The 21,858-nt window shown below is 42.7% G+C and overlaps 1 protein-coding gene across 6 annotated transcripts in view; it reads right to left on the bottom strand.

The window, feature by feature from the left end:
• astn1 (astrotactin 1) overlaps positions 1-21,858 on the bottom strand; it is an 840,736-nt gene that overhangs the window by 405,197 nt on the left and 413,681 nt on the right. For all 6 annotated transcript variants that reach the window (XM_085804088.1, XM_085804090.1, XM_085804091.1 and 3 more), the window contains one exon: positions 13,512-13,639. In XM_085804088.1, coding sequence (XP_085660214.1) covers positions 13,512-13,639 — 128 coding nt within the window. The remainder of the gene's footprint in view (positions 1-13,511; positions 13,640-21,858) is intronic.

The following is a 21,858-nucleotide window of genomic DNA, read 5'->3' as shown; positions in this document are numbered from 1 at the left end:
AAACACATCACAACATTTCTGCACAACACGCAAGGGACACAAAAACAGCCAACAATGGCCATGGTTACATGATGTTTTTTTAATTTGGAATTCATAATCCCGGATTATATAGTTCGGAATTAAAATATTCTCCTTCAATTTACATGGAAATAGTAATTCCGAATTGAGGTTTACATGGAAAACACGTTCAAACTCCTTTATTTAATTCCGCTTAACGTATGGGGGTTGGGAAGGGTTCTGGTTGGACAGGGGACATACTTTTTTACGTATTTACGTTATCACCTCAACACTACACACAGAGCAGAGAGCGTCAAGTCAGTTAAGACGCACGTGTAGAACGACTGGAATTACGTTTAAGAGGAATAAACGTTTACATGATTTAGGAATTAATTAATTCGGATTTAAAATCAGAATAAACCAGCCACTTACTGTACTTCAGAATTAAATTCTATTCCGAATAATCATTTTCATTCGGAATTAGGTGTTTACATGGTCTTTTTAAAGCGGAATTCATTCTTATTCAGAATTAATTTATTTTGTTTCGGAATTAAAACTCTCATGTGAACGTGGTCAATATGTAAACATGTGGAGTCTTAACACCTTGGGCCTGTGGCCATGACATGGGTGCAACAATCTTTAGGTCACAGCCTGTAGAAGTACTATATTAACTCATTGAGTGCCATTGACGTCTATGGACGTCAATCAAAATCCAACGCTTGAGTGCCATTGACGTCCATAGACGTCAAATGAACTTTTCTGCGGCTGGTAAATGGGGACGCTCTCGCGCACACTGGCCCTCATTTATCAAACTTGCGCAGGATCTGGTGTAGATTCTGGTGTAAATATCAGTGTACGCCAAGTGTCACGTGTGATTTACTAAAAGTGTGTACGCTGCTGATTTCGGCGTAGAACTGGCGTGGTGTTGATAAATCCGGCGGCTGAAAACGAGCGTAATTTAAATGTCACGCCCCGATATATTCCTGCTTTAGAGGCGTCGCCCTGCCCCTTTTACGTCATGCAGACACGGAAGACGGCCAAGAAGAGGGACTTTACTGGCGTTACCGCGTTGAACAGGGAGAGGGCGGCAACATTAAATATCTGGACATTGATAGATTGATAGTTTTTGTGATTGATAAGCGTCATCCCGGTGGATGGAGGCTGCAGACGCACGTGTCACCGACCACGTCAGGAAACCCAGCGACCTCATGAAATGCTCCTGCAGTTTACTAAACACAAGTGACTGAGGAGGAATCATAGGCATATTACTGCTGCGAATGCGACTTTATGACCATCAGCACCACTGGCATGGTTCGGCTGATGGAGGGATGTGAAACACCGGCCCGATCTCCCGCTGACAGGTCCCGGTGACTGGGGAAAAAAAAAAAAACACTCCGCCGCAGAGATCAGCTGGACCTGACCTACCGGACAGGTAGCGCCCCCCCCCCCCGCCGGCTCCGGTGTCCGGCAGAGAGAGAGACTGAGGAGCCGTCCGGTCATGCTCTGGTGCAGGAGATGTTGGAAGTTTGTGTGTGTGATCTACAATAACAGGTCTGTCTGTCATTGACTGTTTCTGTTTACACAGCTGATTAACGAGCATCTGTCACGTCGTGGTTTTTAATTCATCTCAGTTGCTCAAAATAAAAGTCGAGTTAAATTTTCAACACGGACTTGGTTGTAGCGTTTCTCTTTTTTGGCTACTTTTTAACTTTTTATCAATATAAACAACAACAACATGTGGTCCACATCGCTGCGTTATTAGATTATGGTTTAATAATCATTCTGACACAGCAGCACTCCTGCCTGCATGTTCTACGCTGGTTCCAAATGTGCGTACACCTGGTCAGAGCTGGCGTGAGATTTGTGCATACCGTACGCTCACGCTCAGATTAATAAATGCCGATCCTTGCGGTGAATTTGGTGTACACCCATTTTTTTGGTGTACGCAAGTTTCATAAATGAGGGCCACTGTGAGTAATTTTGGGGCTTCTGGGATGTGTAGAACGAACGAGACTGTAGATCAGAGCAAGAAGTGAAGAAGAAGGAGAAGACGAGCGCGATCGGTACAGAGATAACAAAGTCGGAAAAAGTTTCTATTTCTAGAGAAAAACGACGGGCAGAGCCTGGAACAAGTGTAATGTGGAGCTGGAGGAAAGCTTAGCTACGAATGCTATTAGCATAGCTCCAGCATGAAGTGATCAGAGGAGGCAGGAAAGCTAAACTGATCCAGATGATCAGCACCAAAATGCAGAAGCGAAAGCGGAGGCGGATCGCGTTGCTGTAAACCGACGTCGTGACGACGAACCGAGAGATCAGCGCGGTGAGTCGCTGCCGCGGCCGCGTCCAGCAGAGAGACTGAAGACGCCACGACGTCTCCCTCCCTACTTCAGAGACGAGGGGAAGCAGCAGGAGGAGAAGGAGGAGAGGGGAGGGGAGGGGGTGGAGGGGGAGGGGGGCGTAGGAGAGGCTGAGGGGGCAGCAACCGCTCGTACTTGTTGTATTTGAGTTGTTGTTGTTGTTTTGTTTTTTGTTTTGTCTTTTGTGTGTGTGTGTGTGGGGGGGGGGGGGGGGCTAAAAAAACATGTGAAATGAAATTTTCAGATGTCTTACATGTTTTTGAAGCCAAAATTAAAACGGATAAATCACTATTTTTCTTGAGAGACTCTCTTTCACAAAAATGCATTTTTCTCAGCTTTCTAGAAAAAAAGTGGTCTTTTTGGTGCAACCAGGCTCTATTCAACTTAAGATATATCAAGAATGGAACAAGGTACAAACAAATGGTTTTTTCCCTAGTTAAATAGAGAGTCTCCTCTTTCCTTTGAGCTGTTTGGTGTTTTCAGAGTCATAGTACAAAATATTCTTCTGGGTCTTGACATATTACTCAAAATGCCCCAAAACGCTGGCACATGGCACTGACCATTTTCTAAAAGGTCTGGCACTCAATGAGTTAAAGTCCACCTCAAGAGTTTCACCTGTGTATACAATATGATGTGGCATAAATCTCTGGTATGACAGTTGGGAGCTCCCTGTGCCTGACATCCACCTCAACCACCTCTTGGTGCCTCCCGCTGCTGTTTGGAAATGTGGTGATTAATGCAATAAATATGTTAAAACGGACACTATAAACCTGCCAGCTATTACATTCCATCCAAAATCCATTTGCTGCTTACTTGTTACACGACTGCAAAACAATCTGAACAAAATCTTAGATTTTCTTTTTTTTTAAAGCGACTGAAACTTTCTTTACATTCAACAAGCAGAAACTTCATCACTCAGGATAATACTTGCATGTAGTGTTCTGATCCCCTCCATAGATCTAATCTACTGTGACCACCCAGGCTTGGCATGCAAGTACAGTACATTTTGAGTCACATGCCCTAAAGTTAAGAATTTAGGAGGGGAAAAAAATGCTACATTGCTCAAGAGCCTAAAGCTGTTATATGGCACTGCTCGTTGATATCATGCACTAGCCTGAGGTTGGAAAACACACATACCATCGTTGAAGTTCTGTATCTGGCCAGTCTATATGGGTGACTTTCTAAAGTTTCAATCTGATGAGACAGCAGATAAAAATCAGTGTGTCATCCTCACGCACGGCCAGTCATTCCCAACATTTAAAAAAAAAAAAACAATTTTGTGATTTGAGTGCACTGTAGTGACGCTTGAGTGAAGCTTTAGCTGAAACTATACAGGATTTACAGCAATCTAAACTCACAAACTGCAGAGAATTTAGTTTCTTATTGACTGTGAAAGACAGTGACAGTGTGTTAGGTGGAGTTAATTGAAGATGTAACTGTTTTGACACTGTTGATTGTATCTATTCTTTTTCCAACTCATTTTTATTAAAGTCACATAATGATGTCACACTGTGTTTGTTTAGTTGATATGCAACAATAAGCAGTTAATGAGTAATAGCTTTTAATATTACTGCATTTAAATGACTGCCTAGTCTGCTGTTTGATGTTTAATGTGTAAAGATAATGAGATCATTGATACAGTTACACTAGTAAACTGGTATCAGGAGAGATAGAAAGCTCAAAGTGTTGCTCAATATAGGCCACCGGCAATAAAATAAAAATAATGAGGTGTCTCTTTGCTCCTGTAAAGAAATGAAGTGGTTGTGAGAGGTGACAGACGAGATGAAATCAGCACAATCAGCATCTACAAAACAATAAAAAGTTATAGTCGCTCGCTAGTAAACCAAAATAAAACTGCTGATCTCAGAAAAAAAAACCTTCACACATAATTCAGAGGCTTCCTGTAAAACTTCACATTTAATTACTTTAATCTCACCAAACCCCCCAAAAATACGCCAGCTACGTTCACGATCCTGACACCAAATCAGCCCCGTGAGACACAACTGTTGTCGCCTTTAAGAATTCACTCCAAAATGTGTCTCGGTGCTGAATAAATTATGGCCCCCGCATGTTTTCAAAGTACATACATGCTGAATAATTGCTGTGCTCCGGCACACTCTGACGCTCGGCTCTTCCTTAAACCAGTCACACCGAAGTCAACTGCCTCATCTGCCTCTTCGTGTCTAATCCACATCTTGACTAGAGGGCTGCTGTTTGAGGATTATGTCTTGAAAACCAATGGGGGAAAGATGAGGGCCCCTGAAGGCATGACCTTCCCTCACTGCCACCAATTATATCAAGGCCTTATAAAATATAGATTATGTGCCATCTTGGTGCTGACATATCTAAAGGCTTGGAGCATGGGGGAGTGCGCCGAGAGGCCATGGGCAGAACCCAAGGAGAGGCCAGGTTGAGTATGACAAGATGAGGGGAATACAGTAACACAAAGGATGACCTTGATGAGGACGAATCGGCCTGCCCGAGCGGAGAAAAGATAATGAAATAAATGAAGAGGCTCACTTCCACAGGACTGTGTGATCAATTCCAATCTAATCAGGGCTCTAAATATTAAAATATACGCAGATTGAAAAGATATTCATTACCCTAAACTACAATCTGGACCAATAACCATGTATTATTAATGGATAGGAGCTGAGTTTGGAGCAACTGGCATTTAACTTTGTGTCTTAACCTTTCAGCATAAATGTCAAGTCAAATTCTAATAGAAAAGTTTGAAGTTCATCCAACAGTGATTTCATACATTTCAGCTCGAGTGTGTTTCCAGGCCCCACATATATTCAAAAGCCTAAAACGCGCTGTGAAAGACGATCAGCGGTGATCAGTGATGATATAAAACCATGAAAGCTTCCACAACCTAACTCACACACACAAATACACACCACGATCTGAGAATCATAAGACTAGTCACAAGATGTTCCTGTGATGTAATCGACTGTGTTACAAGGAGACAAAATCTATTAATAAAAGAGCCTTACCTCACAGAACTGACCGTTGTCTGCTGCGAATATTAATCAAATATCAAGTACTAAGTGCAGTCTATACTTTTTGGGGGCATATCAGGGGTGTGAAAGGCCTCTTATCATACTGTATGAAGTTTAAAAAACTGAATTATGCCAAAAGAAAAAAAAACTGAACTGAACTGATGAAAAAATGAAGATAACATCTTCAAAAGCAACCCACCCCATATCCCTTAATAATGTAGTATTTCATTTTTTTTAAGTAATGCTCAGCCAGTGAATACATTTCTCATCAAATTATTGTTATTGTGGTTTAGTCGTATAGAATCTAGGAGAGTGTGTTGGCCTACAACTCACATGAATATTAATATTCGACCATTCAGAAAAACTTGTCTGTGCAAATCTTACATAATACAACATGCATTAGTACAGCAAGTGGGAGTAGGTTATGGTTAAAGGAGGGGACAAGACTGACTTCAGGCCATGAAACTCCTCCTATGTGTCCAACTTGCTATGCACCCACTGACCAACCTGACCTCATGTGTTAGAAAGTGATAATAACAAATCAGAAGACAAATTGAGGAGAAAACACAAATTCTAAGCACAAAATTATCTCAAATGTTAAAAGTATTAAAAGTATATCCTGACAGTGCTGTTCTTCAAGACAAACGACCCCAGGGCCTGTGCCATATCAGTTTCTACTGTGCTTTAGTGGTGCATGTCACTACGCTAATTTGCAATTTATCAAATTGCCACAAAGTAATTGACAAATGGTTTGGGACCAAAAGGACAGCAATTTCCTTTCTAGGCACACAAGGGTTGGGTTTGGTATCACTTTTAGTTGTAGCTGCCCTCATCTCCTCATGAAACGTACAAACTTCCAAAACACATCCTCAGCAGCACTCTCCAGCTCCGTCTCTCTCTTCTCTAACTTCTCCTCTGAACACCTAAACTCTTGTGTCAGCTATTTCTCCAGACCTATAAGCAGAAATCTGCAGCTTTGATGGCAGGCGACGGGGTGAGCGGCTGCAGAGCTGTGGTGACTGGCAGGAGTGACGATTTCTCCTTTGGCGTTCTTGGATGTGTTCCATCCGTGTGCGCACACACACACACACCAGTTCAAAGACATACATATGATGTGTGTGTTGCAGAGAGCAGAGGCAGTGTCATTATGGCTGCTATCGGAGGATGAGAACGGGTCGAGACTCCCCTCCTGCCCTTTTGACCTCCGACAATGGATTCCCTCGTCCCCGCTGTGCTCTCCTACTGCCTGCAGAGGAACATCTGTCATTCATCCACTTGTTGGCTCCAGTTTTAGTCTTTGGCTATTCTCTTTCTCTTTCAACCTCTACGATTCCATTGTCCATCTCTCTTGCTCCATTGTCTCTTTTTCTCCCTAATATTTCATTCTCTATCTTCTCTCTTCTGCTCTGATATCTCCCAGGTTCCATCTTGGGGGAAATCTGCTTAGCAGCCTTGAGCATACTTGCTTTCCAATTAAATCAAGATGTATTTGCCTTTCAAAAAACTCCCTTTCCTCACTCTTTCTCCCATCGGAATAATTGATGGAGGTCTCTGGCCTCATGATGAATGGCTTTCAAGCCCACAGATGAATAGGAAGATGAATGATTTCACCCCTGTGAGGGGCCAGAGGAGGCTGGAACAAGGAATGCTGACATTGTGACAAATACACTGACCGTAGCAACCGAGCTGGGCCGAATCAGCAAGGGATGGAAGGGTGGCATGCGTTCATCGCGGGCTCAACAGACGTTCTGCTCGCCGCCGCCGCCTCTGCACGTCTGTCCGCCCCACGGACAATTACCTGAGTCTCGCAATTAACTGCAGGCGCAGTGATAATGCTGACGAGCTGCCAGGAGACGGGCGGGGGTGGCGGCGTGCCAGGGAGCGCCTCGTTGGAAGCTTGTGTTTGTGCACTCGGTGGAAATGTGGAGGCCAAGAGAACAGGTGCAGCAAGGTGAGAAGATGCCCCGGGTGACTTCGGGAGGTGCGTGCCACCACTTTCTTGGCCGAGATTGGGGCGCCGAAACAAGTTTCTCCTCTGCCTTCGCACAACTTGCTGTCATGCAGCTGAGAGGTAGCAAATGTTTATAAGAATGAATTCAATGAGCGTGTGACGGGCCATCTGTTTTAAAGGGCCAACAAGTAAGACTGTTAGTGCCCCGCGGAACATAATGACCATAATATATCCACGTAGGGGGTGACAAGATTGTTGATCAGTCCCAGTTACTCAATGATTATGTTGCCAGCTGGTGAGTCGTTTCAAAAAACTTTCTGGCCCTGAACTGTTTTGGGACAAAAACTTGATCGTTCTCATTTCAGGTGCCAAGAATGAAAAGTGGAGGATGCGAGTGTTGCAAATAGGAAACATTCACTGGAGTTGTGTGAATGCAGTAAACCCAGCAGATCATGAATTGGTGTATTCTCACTCTTGAACTCATCCACCTTACTTATAGTAGTTTATAATTTCATTGTGCAAGTATAGAATGAAAAAAAAGGAGCAACACTGGGAACAACTGCAGGTAAACCTGCATTAAACTGGGTTTTCTAGTCACTTGGTGGCAGCAGAAACAAACTTAACACACCTCTGACACGTCATCACTTTCTTTAATTGAAATGGCAATTTGCATAATGCGCATCCGGCACACATGGAGCAATATTTTCACTCAGTTGGAGTCTCTTTATCTAAATGCTCTCCACAGCAGGTTCACAACAATAAAATTGCTGTTTATACATCCAGGCGATAAGTTGTAAAAAGACTCATCAGCGCTGATGGGAAGAGTAGAGTCAGGTAGTTCTCTGTTCATTTGTCACAAAGTGTGAGCAATTTCCTATTGTTATATGTGAAAATACTGATTACAAACGCTTATATTTTAGAGTTTTTAATAAAAAATCCCATCAGGCAGAGAACACAGAGTTACAGAAGTTCACTGTTCAGGACTACAATACACAAGGCTTTGTGAAGGTCTGTCATATTCGCAGTGGGACTTTTCATACACTGTCTTGATTTACTTTTACTTTTTTTTACGTGTTAGTTAATGCATTCATGTTTTCAGTTATTCAGCTGGACTGCTTTATATCATAAGTTGTTGCTGGGATCTCAGGTACATCTTGTATAAAAATAAGTATATGAGAAAAATATCAATTCTGCTATGTAACACATTTAGTATGCCTGAAGCACCACTGGGTACATTTATGGATACTGAGTGAATGCTTGTCAGCTTTCATGAGGCATTTATGTGATACTTGCATAATTTCTGACAGGACAGTGGAACGGTTTGTCAATTTATTGGGAAACATCTTAGATATAAAAAGAGCTGGAGGGTAAATCCTTCTTTCCTAACGCCATCCAACAGAGTGTTAGAGAGCAATTGTCAGATATTGTCTGTTGTATAAAAAAAAAAGTCATAAAAGAAAAAGTTGCATACAGGCTGAATGATGTGATTCTGTGCAGCACCATGTCCTCAGCTACAGCTGACAGCTAAACTGTGTGAATATCGGAATTTATGAAAATTCAATCTTCACACAAATGGTGTGTAATGTGTAAGTAGTAAAAACAACTCAATGTTCTGCATTGGCCCAACTACATTCTTACAATGAGTTTTGATTAATTTGGTGCTGTATTTAGTCCATAACAATAACAGTACTCCAGTTAAGGGGTGAACCACGCACGCGTCCGACTCTGCAACTTTGCCAGCAAAAGTTAACTACGGTCGACTCCACACAAAGCTAAGATGTGGATTTGCTTCGCCACACAGACAGCATTCTTTTTTTCCCGCCCCTTTGCGAATGGGAATACGCGCCACTGTTATTCATGTATGTGTGATCGCAGCTTCCGCCACATTCGGCACCGGCTGCCGCTGCCTGCATTTGCACCCAAGCCTATACTGCCAGACACAACATGGAAGCGCCCCGTCTGTGTCACTAGAATAACTCTAGGAGTCAAGAGAAGTTACCCACTATAGCTATAGCTATGGCTATGGAACAATGCAGGATTTGTAGCTTAAATATGCTACATTTCTACCTTTTAATTACACAGCTTTGGAGTAATTGTGATGTTTTAATAAATGGCTTAATTTGTTACGAGGGACAATGGAGGAAAGATCGGGCTGCCACCCTGGTGTCCCAGCTCTCGTCTCTGTGTGCACCACAACACAAACACGCCCTGTAACCCGTAATCATTTGTTTATGGCAGGTTAAACTACACACATGTAACATTGTATAATGTTATCTTTGTTGTAAACGAATGCACATGGCGAGGAGGAGGGTTAGAAAAACAGCGGAAAAGCAACCAGACGTACATAGTTCCTCTTTAAATGTAAGCACCACCCGTACAAGTTAACTGCATCAATAGAACCATAATAAAGATCTTTCAGGCCTTGGAGGGAGATTTGCATTAGCACAACTACTAACACAACAAATAAATATGCGCAATGTTCAAACACGTTTTCTAGACACCAAACTCCTGACTGAGGAACATGTGACATCTTGAAAGACACTGGTTTGACCTGGTACTAGTGGCGTGGTAGGAGGCCTGATCCACCTCTCTTACTGAGGAGGAGCAGATCAGTTTCCAGCCTCAATTTACCTTTTATCACTTTTTCTATGAGAACACCATGCTAAAGATTAGATTAAGTTTATTTGTCTCCCATGGGGAAATTTGTTTTCACAGACTGCACAATGAAGGACATACGTCACAAGACAGACAATGGTATACACAACAACATCCACAGCACCAGTGACAACATACAGTACATGACGACACAGTGAAACAGCAGACAGACAGATCAATATTGGACAGACAGATCAGCGGGGCCTGCTGTTCAGGGCCGCTATGCAGGGATCAGGCTTTTTCCCAGGCGAGCCCTCCTGAATTTGAGTTTGAGTGAATTTTGATGAAACAAAACATTAATGACAGCAGAGGATTTTTACTCGGTTAAAACCAGTCTGGGTATGAATGGCAGAACGAGACAGCAGCTGATTCAAATGTAACGCCAAGACTTTGCTTTTCACATCATTCCACATCCTTGTCAGTGGACCACTACAGCATGTTCTTCTTCCATCAGGCTTTCGTTCAATTCTTGCATTGGTTGGGGAAAAAGTGTGAAAAACTGCACCACTGTGCCCCAGAGTACCCAGTGTGCTTCTATGGCACCCAGCTGGATGCTTTGAAATGGTATCTCATTTCATGATATTATTCTTCAATAAAGCCCACGACTGCTGCAGAGAAGGCCCCGACACAGAGCCATGAGAGGAGTAGTGCCACCACGTCTGGCCTCTGTTCTGGGCCGTGTGCACTGCGGGCCCAGGGGCAATGTAGGGATAAAAAGGTTTGAGCTGTGCAGGCAGACAGGGGGGGGGCAGAGAAGGGGACGGAAGGAGGGGGACAGGAGCTTGGGGACGTGACGGCGGAAGATCCATTTAGATTAGGCGGTTTTAATATCCTCTGAAGTTTCCAATAAATGGCAGTTGAAACCACCGCCGCGCCATCGTCATTTGATTGTCCATCACCTCTGACACAACCCTCAGATGATGTAGTTTTGAATTGCTGCCCTGAATGGTCTCGTATCTCTGCTGTTATATCAACAACAAGCGATAAAGACCATCCTGCAATCTGCTGCTTTCCACTGTAAGGCAATTCACAAGCACTTACACAGGTGCCTGGAATAAACTTAGCCAGCAGGCTGCCTGAATCAAGCATTTTCAGGAAATATGCTAAAATATAATGATTAATTTTACTCTCTCTATTATACCACTCGCTACTGCTCTCTGAACATGAGGAAATAGGTTATTACCTATGCTGGCAGAGCTGGAGGGTACCCTCCCCATTACACATGTCTGCTCCTTCCAAAAAAAAACAAGTTCTACAACTGAAATTCTTAGAAAAGGCAAATACTATTTCCTACTTCTGTCAAACTGGAGTGCTTCTTTACAGACAACTTTTCTCTCAAACTATCTGCTTCCCTATTCAAGTAGTCGGTCAAACATCTACCCAAGACTGTTCAACATAATCTCAAACATCGAGTAAAATAACAGAAAAAAGTTAGGTCCAACTCAGTAGATAATGATGCCTTGAGATGGACGATGGGAATCGTGGACGCTCACTTGGAAACACTTGGTTAACAGAAAGCAGAGGATATTTACTCTTCCGTTTTTATTCCCAATCTCTGTTTGCTGTGCTGCTCCAGCACTGCTGCCATGAGCTGCGCTGGTAATGAAGAGAACAGTGAGATGGCGTCTAATGACATCGACTAATGAATTCAGACAGTGATGGTACAACCCATTTCTTTGTGCAACAAAAACACTTTGTGTGAGGCTGGGGGTTCACTGGCTTTATTTATCAAGTAAACACATCCCGTCTTGGGCGTCAAGTCACTGTTTTTATTGCTTTTTAACCAATGCTAAGAGTTTCTGAACTAATCTGTCACAAAGTTTAGTAATGCTTTAGTTGTGACGACTGATTTTATATTGTAAAAGCTGATAATGTAAGAAAAATAATATGTTGTAAATCGATGATTTACAGATACCGTCATGCCTAACCTTTATGTGCAGAAGACGTCCACCAAATAAACTAATGGGAGTTATACAAACTCTGCATATTCAATGGGCACATTTCATGAGCCTCATATTCCACCACACAGCCCCATCCCATACACCTCCGATAATTTCAAATACAAATTCTTGCAGTAAATAAGTGCAGGTGGAGAGGTGTCAAGTGAGGTGCTGGAGAAGGCAGTGTATGGCAGAATGGTGTCAGTGATAATATAGTTATGTGTTTACTGAGGAAATGTTGGACTAGGGTTGTCAAGAACTAAATAAATGAATTAAAACAATAAAGAGACTAATCAATACTAAAAACCATTACCGGATTACACATCAACAGTGCTGTCTTCACCTCCAGCTGACACACAACTTCATGCAGCATGGCAGCAGACAGGCCGGCACACACTCGCTTCACTAGCAGCTGAACACATGAATGCTAGTTGACATTCACCTCACTGAGCTGACTAAAAACACCGGTTTCAGTCAAAAACAAAAAGGTGAACACTTTGTTGTGAAGTATTTTACATATAAGACACATGGTCAGAGAAAGGCTTCAGAGTACGCTGGGTCTCAATTCATGGACTGCATCCTGCAGAGGACACAGTGAAGAAGGTTTTGTCCTCTGCAGGTCAGACCCTCCCACAGGGTCAACAGAGGAGTGGCCACTGCGTTCACAGGCCTACCTGAAGCGCAGCTTCCGTTGCCTGGCAACCTCAAGAGCTGCAGCTCATTCAGCTGATTTCTGTCTGCAAATGCGTTGATGAAGTCTGCAGTACATTCGCAAACAGTTCAAATACAAACACAAAGAAATTACATAAAGGAAAACATAGACACATTGTCCTAATTTTTTTCCCCCTGCTGCCACCTTCAAATTGGGGAAATGAAGGCTGCATTTTAAGGAGAACTCTGAAATGGGATGCTCCAGGTCAAGCCGCTGTAACGCATTCAGTCTTCAAGTGCAGCCTCTGAAGGATATACAGTAGCTCATGAACTGAGATGCTGCCATCATGTTGTCATTGATGTTATCGGTTGTATAAGAAAATAAGTGTACTTTTCTGTCATTTTCCCCCTGATATATTGAAAATGGTATAAAGTATTTTTCTGGGTGTTGGTATTGAGTTTGAAATTCAAATTCTAGTGTAGTGACAATCCTGTTTTTCAGAAAACATATAAGAAAAAGTGAATGACGGTAAAAAATTCGGTAAAAGTTTTAGAAGATCTATAGATACAGTGCAACTCAGTCCTGTCGGACTAAGCAGAAAATCAAATTCTGAATAGTTCATAAATATCATAGTTGGTCTGGAAAAGATTTGTATTGGTCTGTATCTTTTAAAACAGAGGGATGCTCTGGGAATGGTAAGTATTTTACTACAAGCACAAAACACAATGTAATATCAAACAAGGAGCACTTCACTCCCACTATGACCTAGACATTCTCCTGCAAAGAGCAGAGACAAGACTCTACCAGAGCCCAGCTACACTCAATATAATTTGGAACCAACACAAATTGTACTCAGGGTTAGGTCACACTTACTGTTGGCCATTTTTTTTTTGAATAATGAGGAATACCAACAGGCCAGTAGTGGACAGGTGCGAGCTATGAAATATGCTTTCATACCTGTGAGGTATTCTGGGTCAGGCACAGGGTCCGACAGCTCCTCGTGGCACTGAACCTCGGTGGGCACCGATGCCACCACCATGCCATCTGGGAGCTGCTGCTCGATGCCTCGGGCAAAGTTCTTCTGCCTGATGTGAAGAGAGACACAGCACAACTGGTTAGAGACATTACTCAGTTGTCTAACATGGGGAGGGAAGAGGGGGAGAGGAAGCAGGGAAAGCAGTACAGAAGGATAGATGAAATGATGTTTTCTTTTTTTTGTAGTCTTTTATATGTTGCACAAGGTTCATTATAAACTAAACTTGTGTATGTATTATTTCTATTCATTCTGAGGTCTATCTTTTTTCCTTGTGTGTATGTTGAGTTGTCCTATTCTGGTAAAATGTCATTGATGGTTTACAGGTGCATGTGATGAACAGTGATGGGAATAACAGTGTTATAAAATAACATTATAAAATAACAGCGTTACTAACGGTGCTACTTTTTTCAGTAACAAGTAAAAGTAAAAGCAAAAAAGTTACTGTTTCCCTCGTTATACGATGTTACAGTTACTGACAAATGTGCCGTTACTCGCCGTTATTTGACTCGTTGTTTTCTTTATATACTATTTATTTTTAGTCCATCAACCAGTTGGGAAAAAAAAGTTGTTTATCTGGAACTGACAGATAGTTCCAGATAAACGAGTGAATGAATGTGAATAAATGAGAGTTATGGTTAATGGTTTGGGGGGGTGAGTCCAGGTAATTTGACATATTTGAGCATTTTATTAAAAAAAGTAACAATAGTTACTTTTCCTGGTAATAAGTTACTTTTATAATGCAGTAGCCTAATTCAGTGACTAACTCAGTTCCTTTGGCAGAAAGTAACTATAACTATAACAAATTACTTTAAAAGTTACATGCCCAACATTGATGATGAATGACACATTCACATTTTCTGTTTCTGGCTTCCAGACCATCTCAGCCAAAATAAAGGTGCAAAATCCTGCTGACTAGCAGGTTCCTGTTATGGGATTTAAATGAGGAATCTTACAAATCAACATCTAATATCAGTGGAAAATTAACTAATCCAGGACTGAATTTCAGTTTCTGAAAATTCCACAACAGTCGAGCATCAAGTGACAGTAATTGTGGATGTAGACGACATTGACGCTGATGTTGGGTTTAGTCTTATTTATGGCAACAAAATAAAGTGTTTGTAGTGAGTCAAAACTATGAATCACTTTGGAATGACCTTCATTAAAAGCCGTGGTCATACACAAGGGTGAACAAGTCAGAAGAAGATGAAGCCAGGATGACGGCTGGAAGCACAGGAGTCCATCAAAGCCAGATGGATAAATGCACGGTGCCGTAAGTGGCAGATTGGAAAGCAATACTTCCAGATAGATCATTAAGGGAAAATCAATATGGATTAACAATTATGCAGGACTGTTGCAGTGTCTTGAAGGGACAAAGTCTCACATTAAGCATGTCATTTTTCATTATGTTGATTACTCTGCTGCAACGTGACTCATCTCCTGTCTGGGAGCCGACACTGTCATTTGTCTGTTGTTGCCTGTGACTCTTGGTTGAACTCGCTCATTTTGTCCACTCTATCATTCTTTGTCTCAATGCCGGTGAGGTTCACAAGGTTCCACAACAGAATGACTTCAATAAATCAGTAACTTAAGTCATTCAGGTGTCCTGGAACCAAAGCTGATGAGAATATATCTGTATTTCTTTCTGCAGGGATTCGTCGTTCTCTGGTTATTAAGAAAGGTGCCAGACCAGCTTGTACATTTGCAGCAACAATGGGAAGCCCACAGCTGTTTTATTAAATACTGTCACCCGAAGCCACATGCACTGTAAAATGTCTTTTTCCATTTTCTCATCTGGGACTGAACACCATAGCCAGTTCATAATCGTACATTTACAAATATAATGCTATTAGTAACAATCTTGGAGTCTAACAACCAGACAAATACAAGGCCAATACCTAAATTATTTGTTGCTCCGGTTTAGTCTCCACCAGCGGCTCACTTTTTTTTTTTGCTACAATGTTCATTGGCTTTCTATTTGGCAGACTTTAAAAGAATTGAGTCTCACCACATCCAGCAATACTGGTAAGACACAACTATTGATGTGTGTATCAGGAAGGGGCAGGAGGAGGATTAAAGGGATCTGACAGTGACCTTCATGGAACTGAACAACAGCTGAACACCTCCAAGGCCAAGGAGATGGTCATTGGCCTTCAGAGGTGTAGGCCCACCTTTCATCCATTCAACATAAATAATGGAGGACACTGAGGTGGTGCACATTTATGAATACCTACAGTAGGTGTGGTGTGGGCAGTAAACTGGACTGGTCTCAGGAGGCTCAGGTCCTTCATTGTTTGCGATGAATTTCTGCACATTATCAGTCAGTGGTGGAAAGTGAAAACTGTTTTTTTTGCTGCAGCCTGCAGGAGCAGCACATGTGACCTGAACAAAGGAGACTGGACAAGTGGACATGCTGGTCAAAGAAACTAAGCCTGGACTCACTCAGGACTGTTGGTGAGAGACACGTGCAGTGTAATGCTGGGATCAGACTACATGATTTTTTTTGTCCTTCACAATGGTCACCATGTCAGAGTGACATGAGGTACGTTAGCCAATGTGTATAAAACCATCAACTTAAAGGGATAGTTCAACATTTTGGCAAATTGGCCCATTGCCATAATTCCTATAGTCTTAGTTTGTTACCTTTAGTTGTCAGTGCAAGTTATTTTTAGAACCGTGGAGCAGAGCCGTGAGCTGCTCAGAGCTACACTGCGGAGGCTAATGGGATTTCTTGGTTTCCCTCATCAAACCCATCAAATACACAATCCAACAACTCCAAAACGCGCATGGACAAGTTGTGACCTGCACATTCACCACGCTATGAGATAAAACGGAACGTTACAAGACAGAGTTATTTTCTAGGTAAATTCATGCAAAACCGCTGATGCGCATTCCTCTTTTTCAGCAAGCAGTCTCTGCATTTGCCTCGAAAACAAGTCTGTCGAGTAATGTTCCGTTACTATCTATTATTAAATTCCATGAGCCTCCGTAGTGTAGCTCTGAGCAGCTTGCGGCTCTGCTCCGCCGTTCTAAAAACAGCTTGCACCGTAGCTGTGTGTAAGCAATGCGTCAGAGCGCTCCGTCATCCTATTGGTCAACGTCAGGGTTAATAAGAGATGTCAGACTAGGCGAAGAAATGCAAAACATTCTAAGATGCTAGACTTTCGGAAAGCGTCCTAGATGCAAAATCACTGGTCTTCAGTTATGTTATCCTACAGTACACCTCCGTTCGTTGTTTCCAACAATCATAATCGGGCCCACTGCTAGAAATGTGTTGGCCACAAAAAAATCTGTGAAAATCCGCCCGAATTTGTGTAGTCTGATCCTGGCTTAAGACGCAGGACATCTAAGAGAACACCAACCACCTTCCTCAGAACAGCAGCAGCAACGTCTCCTCTCACAGAGATTCAGGAGATCCTTTGTCCTCAGACTGTATAACACCTCAGCCAAAGGCAACGGCTTAACTTCTGGACTACTGAAGTATTGTTGCTTACTTTTAACTATTATTTTTACAAACTGGGGGACCTGGCACTTCAATTCATCACCAATTTCCCCTTGGAGATGAATGCAGTATATATCTATCTAGTTGATAACTTTGTCTGGTCCGAGCAGGTGGTGAATAGTGGGATCAGAGAGTTTGTGCTGAAAATAGCTGTTTGTTTCCCCTGGAAACAAAGTTAATGAGAGGTGAGACTGAACCGAAGCAGCCACCAAACCAAAGAGTGGGATGGTAATTCTCTGTGGGTTTATTAGTACAGGTGAACCATGTCACATTACTCAAACTAATTTAACCCATGCTTCTTATAAATGTAGAGATTAATGTATTACATAAGGATAACACTAGATTATTTTAAAACTAGATTAGATAGATTTGTTTTCTCTCGTAGAGGAGTTTGATTCCTTTTAAAAACCTCCAACAGTCAAGCCGTCAGATCTCTACAGCTATGGTTTTGATATATATGGTTATGATACATTCCTATATCTCAGCACTTAGCATGTGTACTAGAGATGCGCGGTTTGCGGACACATCCGCGGAGTCCGCGGGTCGGGCGGGTGACCTGACGAAAAAATATATTTTAATTAGATTCGGGCGGGTGGCTGTTGAATCAATTAGGAAAAATATATACATAGTTAAATATTGTTACCCATAGGGATGGGACTTTTTGTCGACAAATCGACAAAAAATCGACACATGCTCCCCTCGACAAAAAAAATGGAGTGTCGAAATGTCAAGGGGGCGGGGCTTGTGGGATTTCCATGTGTAAATTGCATTTTGTCTTTCAATATTTCCTATTCAAATAAACAGCAGAAAGTGCCACTTTTCCCCTAATGAAATAATATATTTTAAATAAAACAAATCCACTTTTGGGATTTGGGATAGCTACTTGACCCTCATTCTGCTTCACATGTGACGGGAGCGTGCGCGCATGCTGACAGGCGACAGAGTCAGAGATCAGCTGTCCGGGCTCCCTGCAGTCTAGGTGATGGTGCGCTATTGATGACGAGTCCGGCTCCGCAAAAAGGGCAAAACCATAGGCAAAACAGGTGGATGCAATGGTTGCATTCTTCGTAGCGGACCACGGACATGCCTCATCCGCTCGTGCCGACAGCAGCGTTAATAAACCACAACAAAAGCACGTGTAGCCGCCCCCCCCCCCCCCCCCCGCCCGCATATCTGCTGCTGTTTAAAAAAAAAAAAAAGGCCAGACAATTCGACAAAAAGTCGACACATGGGCCTCGATAATCGATTTTCCAAATCCCGTGTCGTTCCCATCCCTAGTTACCCACATAAGAAAAACGGGAAGCACTCTTTGAAACAGTCAAATTTTCATCAGGCACTGCAGTAATTGCCCACTGGTGTCTGTGCATGAGAGATGGCAACACCTTATTCATTTTGGAAATGACAATACAGTGGAAACCACTTATAGTGATCACGGATATAGTAGCCTAATCAACCGCTTATATGGATCAAAACGCTTGGGACGGAATCATTTCGATACAAATGCTGTTTAAATAATAAGAAATCAGCTTAGTGTTCAGTTTTGGTCATTTTATGGATGAAAATATGCGCAAAAACAATTTCAAAACTACGTGCAGCCTATTTATTTTATTTTTGGCAGTGTCCCTTTGACGTGCACTGCTGCAGCAGCCTGCACATGTCACTGCGCTGTGTGCGTCACCTGGCTGGCTGAGCCACATGACCAGTGTTGGTAATAACGGCGTTAGAGTATGACGGCGTTACTAACGGCGTTATATTTTTCAGTAACGAGTAATCTAATTAATTACTTTTCCCATCGTTACAATGCCGTTGCCGTTACTGAGAATGTGAAGTGGCGCGTTACTACAGTTCGGCTGAATGAAACGCAAGGTGGTTTCGGACACACATCAGCTGCCTCAGGTCAGGGCATGATGGCGAGCTAAGGTAACGTTAGCAAACGCAGCATCCGAGACCGATCAGCTGTGTGCCAGTGCAGCCCCTGGGACACAGCTCCAGAGTCACAGCGAGCACACACAAGCACCCACTCCACCCGAGCAGCAGCGGTTTGAGTCCGACAGACGGACTCCAATTATGACGCCTGAAACGCTAAACACAGAGCAATCGCTCTGGGTAAACACAGCTGATCGATCGAAAAAAACAAACAAAAAAAAACGCTGGAGTGAATTTACTTTCCGTCACTGAAACAGGTTCTTGAATGTAACTCGGTCAAGACGTATCCTCAAAATTTTTTTTGCAGTTCTGTTAGGTCAAGCTGCTGTAGGCTACTTGCTGACATCATGCAGCATGATGATGATGGTAAAATTTACAGATAAAAACACGCGTTTTTTCATCAGCATCAGTCTACAAAAATGACGGTTAGAGGGGAAAAGGCTTTATGCACAGCTCCACTGCTCCTGAATCCAAGTGTGTCTGACCATTGTTGTGACTACTGAGGTCAGAGTCACAGACACACCTGGATTAATCAGTTTGTCCAATAATGCAAGACAGGAAACAAAGGAGCTGGTTTAAGTTCAGGAAGTAGGGGAGCTGTGCATAAAGCCTATTCAATCAACCTTTATTTAGTGGGAGCATTGGGGGGGGGGGGGGGGAACACCAAAAAACGTTTTAAAGTAACGAAAAAGTTACTTTCTCAGTAAATAATTACTTTTTGGTTTAAGTTACTCAGTTACTAACTGAGTTACTTTTTAAATGAAGTAACTAGTTACCATTTTTCAGTAACTTGCACAACACTGCACATGACTGTCGGTGCGGCGCAACTCATTATCACTGGCTGTTTGTGTTGTCTATCAAAACATGGATGAATGAGACCTATCGACCGCGGACGTCAAGAATAGATTTTCGGCTTTTGGCTCGTTCCGTTCATCTACAGAGGAGAGAGACAGAGAGAGAGAGAGGGAGAGAGAGAGAGAGGCGCGTGCACTGCATGACAGCAGCGCGCGGCAGAAGTGAAACGCGCATCTCTAATGTGTACACAATGTTATATTTGCTGTAAATGATGTCTGTGAGATATGAACCCAGGGGCCAAGGCGGCGATAACGTGGAAATACCATAGACTGTAAAAAGAATGGACGTAGCATCTGTGACGTCACCCATTGGTTTTGGGGAGTCGTTTTTGTGACTCAAATATGGCGGCCTGAACAGCGCCATGTTGGATTGGCCGGCCGAGAACCCGCCCACTGGCCTCGAAGCAGCCTGTCTCCGGACCGCTCCCGACCTGTCACTCAACGTTTCCGCGCCCTAATTGGCCAGAGTTTTAACCTTATAACAGTAAAACGGTAGAGTTAAAAAAAAATTCACCCCCCTCAGAGTGGGTCTCATTCATGAAACGTGAGTAAATCTGTGTGTAGATTTGCACATAAAAGCTCACTCTACTAAAACTCTACTCCGGATTCATGAACGGTGCGGGAAACTCAGATTTGATCGTAAACAAGTGTGTAACTTCATGAATGCCAACACATCGTAAACTAACAACACGCCCCCGGTGATCAGCAATTAGCATAGATCTCCATACATGAATAGCCATATAAGGAGATCCTGACCACCATATTAGGAGGTAGGTGCATCCTGTTCACCTGCGGCCATGACGCAAACGAGGAAAGAGGGAGAGAGAGAAAAAAAAAGAGAGATCACGGATTGAAGTCATTTTGGGTGAAGTGAAGTCCAGAAAAAATATTTAATTCTCTTCTGTTAGTAGTCGTGTGACTGGGACAGGTCAAAGGCGTGGAGGGAAGAAACAGATTTAGTGAATTAAGTAGGCCTATCCTTGGTTGATTAAAGAACCGTTTAAGAAGTAAAGCCAGAATAGTTTGATATGAAACATGAAAAAAAAAAAAAAAATACACACAACTACAGAGCTACAGCAGCGACGGGAGGAGGAGGCTCTTCACAGCCTCAGCTGTAGAGGAGCATGGTTGTATCAACACATGAAGTTATATAGGCAGGTTATATTGTTGCAGAAGCACCAGCCGTCTGTCACAGCTCCATCCAAACTGGTGCCAACTGCGCTGCTGCGCAGGGTGAAGTGTGCGCCCACCGAGCGTATACTATAGCAACACAAAAAAGTTTTTTCCGGTTTTATATCAGATTATCATCATCATTAGATAGAGCCTTGACGTGTTTGTGCGCGTCCGATTCCTAAAACGTCTCTCTCTCCAAATATTTCTAATTGTTTGTCATGTTTAAATGACGTGTTTCAAAGGCGTCGGCGTATTTTGAACATGAGAGAGAGTAATATGGATTAAAATTGTAATTTTCAACAGTGACAAGCAGTATTTATTTGCATTCCTACATTTACACAAGCGCTACACACAGTCCGGAGCAGGTGTAGATTTTGTGAGTAGCTACGAAAAAATCAGCACTACTAAAAGATTGATGAATGCGGAAATCCACGAAAATTTGCGCTGCTCAGGGTTTACACACAAATCCGTGCTGCTCACGTTTCATGAATGAGACCCAGTGTGTGCAGGGGTAGAAACTATCGATTGAGACCAAAAAACGTTCTGACACCAGGCTTTGATCATGTTTATTGAGGATGTAAAGTCTGCGATTTTAACATGGGGGTCTAAGGTGAATGCTCCCTTCTGACACCAGCCCCCAGAGGAAGCCGGGGGGGTTTGCAGTTTTTTGAACGCGGAAGTGAGCTTCACTTCTCAGACCCACAACTGCCCCCTTGGGAAATACCCCTGAACCTAAAATCAGTAGGTAGCTTGTCTGTAAAAAATAAATAAAAGAAATGGAAAAACATGGTGCCAGAGTCTCAGCACCTCTGGATG

The sequence above is a fragment of the Trachurus japonicus genome, chromosome 17 (assembly GCF_045865225.1).
Source record: "Trachurus japonicus isolate A0001 chromosome 17, Traja_1.0".
Taxonomy (NCBI): domain Eukaryota; kingdom Metazoa; phylum Chordata; class Actinopteri; order Carangiformes; family Carangidae; genus Trachurus; species Trachurus japonicus.
The sequence above is the reverse complement of the archived record's forward strand: the minus strand, read 5'-3'. Positions and strand labels throughout refer to the sequence as shown.